The sequence below is a fragment of the Arachis ipaensis genome, chromosome B05, assembly GCF_000816755.2.
Source record: "Arachis ipaensis cultivar K30076 chromosome B05, Araip1.1, whole genome shotgun sequence".
In the NCBI taxonomy this organism is placed as follows: domain Eukaryota; kingdom Viridiplantae; phylum Streptophyta; class Magnoliopsida; order Fabales; family Fabaceae; genus Arachis; species Arachis ipaensis.
This window is the reverse complement of record NC_029789.2, coordinates 94,904,197-94,912,345: the sequence shown is the minus strand read 5'-3', so window position 1 is coordinate 94,912,345 and position 8,149 is coordinate 94,904,197. Positions and strand designations below refer to the sequence as shown.

Sequence of the window (8,149 nt, the reverse complement as noted above, 5' to 3'; positions counted from 1 at the left end):
ATATACAAATAGTTCTTCCTAAATTGACATCTTTATTACTAATATAAATATCTCATTCCCTAATATTGTGATGAGTTTTCTTGCAATACAAACCAGCTAAGTTTGAAGGAAACAAAATCGAGTTACTCAATTCGTAAGCTTTTACCTGTCTTCGTAATTCATAAATGAAATAATAAACAAATATTCGTTAAATTTTGTTAGTACTTTTATGTGTATGCATTCGGCAAGAAGAGCAGTCCAACGAATTTGGTAAGCTGTTTTTCTCATTTTTGTTTTGTAACTAGAAAATATCAGTGATGAAATTAACATTGATAAAGTTTTAAGTTTGCCAATGTCTAAAAGTAACGTCTAACTTATTAAAAAAATTAAAAATTAATATTTAATTTTAAAAATATAAAATTTCGGAAAAATGTCTAGCCCAATATATATTTCTTAAGAAGTAAGAAGCAATTAAAAATTTAAAATTGTTTCATAAACTTGAAATTCACATTTCACCAACCAACTTAATAAGAATATTGCTTCTGCTTGGTGTTGCACTCTTTAGTCAAATCCCTACGTTTTATGAATACCAATTTAGTGAACAACATAACTCATTCCTACTTATAATAGTAAGCCTGTTTTTGTCCTCTCTTATTGTCAACTATGTCCAAAGCAAATAATGTGAATGGAAATCTAATGGAGAAGAGCAATAATAGTAGTAACAAAGAGTCACAGAAATCATTGTTGAACCACCAAAGATTTTTCCCCAAACACCACAACAAAGTGCACCCAATTAAGCTTCAGAGAAGCTCTTCTCCATCTCCATCGTTGTTGTCATCACAAAACTCAGATGATTCTTTGTCCCTACTTGATGAGAATATTTCATTGACTCTGCATTTGGCTTCTCCATACCAAAGAATGGTAATTAATGAACATGAAGTTCAGCTAAGTCCACCACAACAGATCAATAAGAATGAATCTGGTGAATTGAAAAGGTGCAACTGGATCACAAACAACTGTGGTATGATAGATCAATTTCATTCTTTAGCTTATTTGATTTAATATTCTCTTTCATTTCGTTTAATTTAATTTGTTGCACGGATACTTCAAAACTGATGACATCTAGTTTTCAATTTATAAATATTTTACTAATAGTTTTATTATTGCCTTAGGCTTGTTTAAAATCTTTTTTCGAGTTATTTTTTTAAAAGATCTTATAGAAAAGTAAAAGTAATTTTATGTTTAGATATTTCATTCAAAAAGATCTTTTTATTTATCAATTATGTTTGGATATAACAATATAAAAGTATTTTTTTGTTTATTTAAGTGAAGTTAGGGGAAGAGCAAAATTTGTAACCGTTGTAGCTGCTTGTAAATGCTATTTCTACAACTCACCGGACTTCTAAAACAACTCACACATGGTTCTTCATACAAAATTCTTAATTTCTTGAATCATGGACACAGCAAATTGTTCGAGCTGCTTGTATTGTCAGGGTTGCTTATGGATTACAATTGGACAGAAATTCTGAAAAGAAGGGAAATTCTTAGGTAAATGATTTGTATGTATGCATGTGCTGTTTGATTCTTAATTACACTAACTTGTCTATATAATTAATGATTGCAAAAAACAGAGCAGTTTTTGGTGGATTTGATCCTAATATTGTTGCCAAGATGGAGGAGACCGAAATCAGGGAGATAGCTTCAAACAAAGCAACTTTCTCAGCGGAATGCAGAGTTAGGTGCATTGTAGACAATGCCAAATGCATCATCAAGGCTAGTACAAATCAACCCCCGATCTATGCAAATTTTAGATTTTATTCTCGATAAAGTACAAAGTGATTGTGCCATTAAAAAAGAAAAATTATTCATATATCCTTACAATAATTAACACTTCTTCTCATTATCATTTTATGATTTTAATGGATAAAATATTATTTTATTCTCTAATATTTCGGTTAAATTATAACTTTATCTATAGTGCGGAGTCTTATTTTTGTCCAAAATATTTTATTTCGTTTTATTTTTGTCCTTTAATCAAAATTAAATTTTTTCTTTCAAAAATATTTTTTTCTTTATTATGATCTTCTTATTCATATTATCTTTTACTTTCACTTTTAAATTACTAAAACCACTACTATGACTACTAATGATTGCTTTAGTGAACCTTCTTCTAATTGAAATAAATTATGTTTAATTATTCTGTTAATGTTATAGTTTTACTAAATTTGTAATTGAATACTTATATTTTAAAAACTTTTAATTATATCTCTACACTATTTTTAATTTTGTAATTAGATCCTTGCTATATTAGACATAGGGACCTATTAAAAGCTTTTAAACTATGGAGACTTAAATACAAATTTGGTAAAAAACTATAGAGATAGACAAAGTAATTAAATCAAATTGTTAATTATATATTTTTAGGGTAAACTACTAAAATGGTACACAAAAGTTCACAATCACTGACATCAACAATTCCAATAGATACGAATAACAAATAAGTTTTCGAAAATCTTAAAATGAGACAAAAATAACTAGATATCGAATATATATTAAAAAATTTTAGAGATTAGATTTTGATGTAATTTTTTACAAATATTATTTAAAAATATGATCTTTTCATTTTTAAAATTTGGTAATTTTACATCAAGTGATTTTTTTAAAATAAAAAAATATAGTGAATGACCAAGCTTTTTTGAAAAATAAAAAAGAAAATTTAGAGATCAAAATTTGCTCTATATTTAAAATGGATAAATTACTTGCTAAATACAAAAACTTTTTCAGCCATTTATAAAAAATATAATATCTATTGGTTAGTTATGTTGCATTTTCAAATTATTCAATGGCTTATATGTTATTTGTATCTTTAAGAATTATTTTTGACAATAATATAAATTTTTGAATACCATATTAATAATTTATCCTATATTTTTTATTTCCAAATTCTTAAGAATAATTATTTTTCATATTTTCACTTGGTGCTTTGATACGTTTTGGTAGTATTTCATGACTATTTTAGGGGAAATTATATAAAAAAAATTTAAAAAGTTGTAATATTTGGTTGTTTCAACCATTAGATTACAAAATTTTATTCAAGATAACTTGATGAAAAATATTAAATTAAATTAAAGAAGCATAATTAAAAATTAAGTCAAACTATAAGGTCTTATAGTATAATAAAATAATCTTGAAAAAAAAAAATGGAGAACCTATTCTAGAAGTGAATTTCTTTTTTTTTTTGTTTTCCCTGTATAATGCCATAAATATGTTTAAATGTAATTTGTTAAATTCATGTGAAGACAAATAATATCTTCAATTACTTTGATTTGATGAATTTACATTTATAGTTATTCTGCTTTTGATTCTCCACAGATTGTGAAGGAACGTGGATCATTCAGTAGTTACATATGGGGTCATGTAAATCACAAGCCATTAAACAACAAATACAAATTGCCAAGAGATGTTCCACCAAGGACTCCCAAAGCAGATACGATAAGCAAGGATCTCATAAAGCGTGGATTCAGATTCTTGAGTCCAGTCATAGTCTACTCTTTCATGCAGGCTGCAGGGTTAACCAACGATCATCTTTTGGATTGTTATAGACACAATCAATGTGTAAGGCTAGCAGAAAGATCTTGGAGACATATTTAAATTAACTTGGAACTTTTACTTTATTGTTTAATTATTTTGAATTTTATTACAAGGTATATATATTAATAAGTTTTCCAAACATGTGTAGCATGAAAGATACATTGTTTTGTTTGCTGCATTTTATTGGGCTTCATATATAGGGTCAATTTTCTTCTTCTCTTATTATTATATGGCTCCATTATGTATGGTGCAGGGCTTTCTTTCATGAGACTCCCTCCAGAAATTATATTTCTAGCTTCGCTTCCGGGCTTTTGTTCCATTTGAATATATATCAAAAATATATAAATGAAATATGATTAAATCACTAAACATGACAACATAGCTAGAGAAATTATTCTCTAGTGGAGATATGATTCTCCAATTGTTTTCAAGAAATAGGAATTTTCTAAATTAGAGATAAGATTCTCTTATTTACATAATAAATGTTATTCTAAGTTTAGAAAATCGATTCTTCAAGCTAAGAATTCAAATTTCAGCTTATAACGGTTAGTTAGAGTCTTAGAGATACGATTCTCTTATAGTCAAATGGGTATGACAAATGGCTCATTTCTACCAACTTTACAATTGATACAAAGTTTTTGGAGGCCTATAAATATAGGAAAATGAGTTATATAATAAATTAATCAAGACTTTTCTAAATTCATACATACTGATTTCTACATATTTACAAAGTGATTTTACACAAATTTGTGAGATACACAAAGTTTGATTCATAAGCTTAATTTGTAACCATCCACTCTTTCAAGAGAGTTTCAATGTTTATTTTTTGATATTGTAAAAGAAGAGTTTTGTAGCTTTTTTTGTTCTTAAAGTTGTGACTACTTCAAATTTTACTTAGACGGCCTAAAGAGGAATATGTCAAGTTGAATTGTGATGAAAGTGTATTTGTGGATTGGAGTGTGGTAGGCTTTGGTTATGTTATATGCGATAACTTGGAAAGATGGTTGCAAGGACCCTTTGGACGTGTTTCAGAAATCAATGCCTTGAAAGCTGAATTGTTTAGAATTTGGTGGGGTCTTATAAAAGTTTGTGAAGCAGGATTTAGATGGTTGAATGTGAAACTAACTGTGTTGAAACATTCAATTTGGTTAAAATTTGGCATCTTGCAACAGATCATATTGAGACAAGAGTTCTTAAGAAAATCTTTGAGCTCAAGCAAAGAAATTGGTTAATCAAGTTTTCTTTCATTCAGAGAGTAGCGAACTTGATGAAGATCTACTAGCCAAGAATGGTGCTAAAGCTGAACATGTTTATGTCTATTGGCTTATTCCAGATGAAGATATGTTGAACCTAATGGAACAAGATTTTAAAAAATTATATTTGTAACCTCTCTGACTTTATCTCTCAATTAATTGTTTGATACTTATTGACTGATAGGTTGTATCTATTTTATGGTTATGTTACTACCAAATCAATAATTATTTTTTTTAGAGTAAAGATCTAACTCGACCCTGTCTATTTTCTCGAAGGACAAGGTGACTCCTGTTTAAAAATGAAGGTTTTATATGCCTTGAGAAAGTAGGGGTTTGAATCAAGGAACTATTTTGAAATTTAAACATGAATCTTAGTAAACAAATTTTTTTTTTGTTTTAGACCCTTGCAACAGGAGAAGATAAAAGAGGAAAAAGTAAAGAGAATAACACCAGCATGTATCCTAGTTCAACCTCAAAGTGTAATGAAATATATTTTCAATATCCACCACAATAATGGCGAAATTTCACTATATCAATTTTAAGATTACAATCACCAATACCAAAATTAAGACCAAGACAAAAATAAACAAATCAAATCGGTTCTACACCAACACAAACGAAACTACAATTCTGATCTTTACAAACAAACGCCAAGACCAAACAAAAACCAATGACGAAGACTCAAACTTAATCTGAAGTTGTGTTGGCTAATCTTTCTAGTTTATAATTTTTCGTTCTTAGGCTTTTTCAAATAGTCTCTCACTGAATCATAAGCCTTTTGTATACTAGGAAGATTTAAACTAAAACTAAATGTATTAAATTGAGACTAAAGTGAAGAAGAATGATATTCAACGTGTTGTCTTTGTTTTCTAAATTTTCTCCTTAAATTTCTTGAAACCTGATTCTTCTTCTTATATAAAAAATTCAATGTTCTTAGCCATTGCAGCTAATCTTTCTTCTTAATGATATGATACTTTCCTTTCTATATGCAGCAACAAACGTTTCTATATTTTCTTCAAATTTTGTTTTTGTTAGTTGATTATTTTTAAACACAATGAAACCACTTACACTAGTCATTGCTGTCCAATCTCTCTCATAATTATAATGATTGTGTTTCCTTTTATATTTGGTAGTAACAATCTCTTTCATATTCTCTTGGTATCTTACTCTTAATGGTTGATTCTTTTTCAATTAAATCGGCATTAATACCAAAGCCAAATCTAAGACTTTATAGCAAAATCAATTACACCATAATTTTCAATTAAACAAATCAAATAAATATTTGTTGTAAATTTCGCAAAATAAATAAATAATTAATTAATAAATTAATTATTATTTAAAAAAATAGAAAAAGTAAATTTTATAGTTTAAAAATGTAAAAATAATTAAAATACAAATTTTTAACATTAATTTTAAAGATTTTGATCCAAAATCAGGTTAACGGGCCGAATCGGGTTGAACCAGGTCCAAGGCCCAACATATAAATAGCAAACCCAGCAACTCATCCCCTCCATTCAGCAAAAACACGCTGAGGAAGAAATTGAAGAGCAACCCTAACCCCCAAAATTCATTCTCAATTTCAAATCCTTCTAACTTCCGATATGGAGCTTCGATTGACGAGCTGTTTGCGGCCACGTATTTCGTCTCAGAATCCTTGATAAATCATTATTTTATGATTCATATTGTGTTTAATTGTGTGATTTTATCAAATCTTTACCCACTTATTGATATGATAAGCATGTATTTACAATTCCTTCGCAAAATCACTCCATGGTTGAAAACTTGCTTCCTAGAGATTTTTAATTATGTAAATTTTCCTTTATCCCATTCGATGCCGTGATTTGTGTGTTAAGTGTTTCACGCTTCATAGGGCATGAATGGCTTAGAAATTGGAGAGGAGGCTTGCAAAAATGGAAGGAACACAAGAAACTAAGGAGATGACCAGCGAGCAATGACGCGAGCGCATGGCCCACGCGAACGCGCGAAGTGAAGAATTCACAGCGACGCGGACGCGTGCCTGATGCGAACGCGTGGATTGGAGTCTGCACGAGTGACGCGAACACGTGAACGACGCGAACGCGTGACAAGAAAAATCACTGACTGACGCGAACGCGTGGACAACGCGTACGCGTGACCTGCGCGATCTGCAAAAATAACAGAATACGCTGGGGGCGATTTCGGGCTGCTTTTTGACCCAGTTTTTGGCCCAGAAACACAGATTAAACCTAGGGAACATGCAGAGACTCAACACGCATCCACACACATTGAGATTCATCACATTAGGATTACACTTAGTTTCAGATCTGAGTTTTTAGAGTTGCATTGATAGTTTATATTTTTGCTTGGATTTTTGGATGCTGAAAGTCATTACCTCCGTTGAAGACATTACTTTAGTTTGTTTCCTTGTTTCTTTATATTTAATTAGTTACCCATTGACCCTATTCAATTAAGTATGTTACATTTTGAATTTATTAATATATAAAGTTATTTTTATTTTAATTAATTTTAATTCTCTATTTTATTTTAATCAATTACGTCTTCTCATATTTTTATGATTATTAATTTCATGTCAATGGAGTAGAATTTCTACTTGACATGGGGGTTGATTAAGAGGTGATACTTGAGTTGGAATGCTCAAGTGCTTGGTTAATCTGGACGTTGTTAGCTAACTTCATACTTACTAACACTAGACCTCCCCAAGGGAGAGGGCTAGGATCTGAGGGTAAGAGTTAGTTCAATCACCATATCTTTTCTTATTTAGTAAGGAAAAATTGAGTGAGAACAACAACTTTTTTACACCACACTTGAGAAGATCCCAACAAGGATAGAAGTTCCACTTAATTATTCCCCCAGTCAAGGCCTTTTATTCAGAATATCAATAGTTATTTTTAGTTTATTTTTATTGCCTCAATTTACAATTATTTTAATTACTCATCATCACCCTCAACTTTCTGGGAATTTTCTGATTAATAAATTAGCACTCTTTTCTGCAACTCGTTGGGAGACGACCTGGGACTCATACTCCCAGTATTTTATTTCTAAAATTTGTGACAACCCTTTTTAAATTGGTGAGGCAGATTTTAGCTGGTTAAGAGCTATACGTGCAACGCTGTCTCTTAATTGAAATCTCTAAATTGGTTAACTTCTGCCACGCATCAATTTTTGGCGCCATCGCCGGGGAGTTGCAATAGTGTGATAAATTATTAATTAGTGTATATATTTTATTTTATTTGCATATTTTATTTTTTTTATTTCTGTTACCATGAGTTACATGTCTTTCTTATTGAATGATGCGTTCATTGTCTGATCCGAGTTTAGTTCCATTT

At 29.8% G+C, this 8,149-nt stretch overlaps 1 protein-coding gene across 1 annotated transcript; it reads left to right on the top strand.

Annotated features, from left to right (window-relative positions):
• On the top strand, positions 527 to 3,873 carry LOC107641953 (probable GMP synthase [glutamine-hydrolyzing]). The gene is made up of 4 exons (XM_016345316.2): positions 527 to 1,035; positions 1,364 to 1,527; positions 1,611 to 1,752; positions 3,352 to 3,873. Exons 1-4 carry the CDS (start codon positions 643 to 645, stop codon positions 3,628 to 3,630), a joined length of 978 nt encoding a protein of 325 aa, XP_016200802.2. The 5' UTR covers positions 527 to 642; the 3' UTR covers positions 3,631 to 3,873.

Excerpts from the sequence above, each read along its gene's own strand:
- LOC107641953 (XM_016345316.2), top strand. The coding sequence starts at position 643 with ATGTCCAAAGCAAATAATGTGAATGGAAATCTAATGGAGAAGAGCAAT. Across the intron at positions 1,528-1,610 it reads AAAAGAAGGGAAATTCTTAG|AGCAGTTTTTGGTGGATTTG; the intron begins GTAAATGATTTG and ends TGCAAAAAACAG. Across the intron at positions 1,753-3,351 it reads ATGCCAAATGCATCATCAAG|ATTGTGAAGGAACGTGGATC; the intron begins GCTAGTACAAAT and ends GATTCTCCACAG.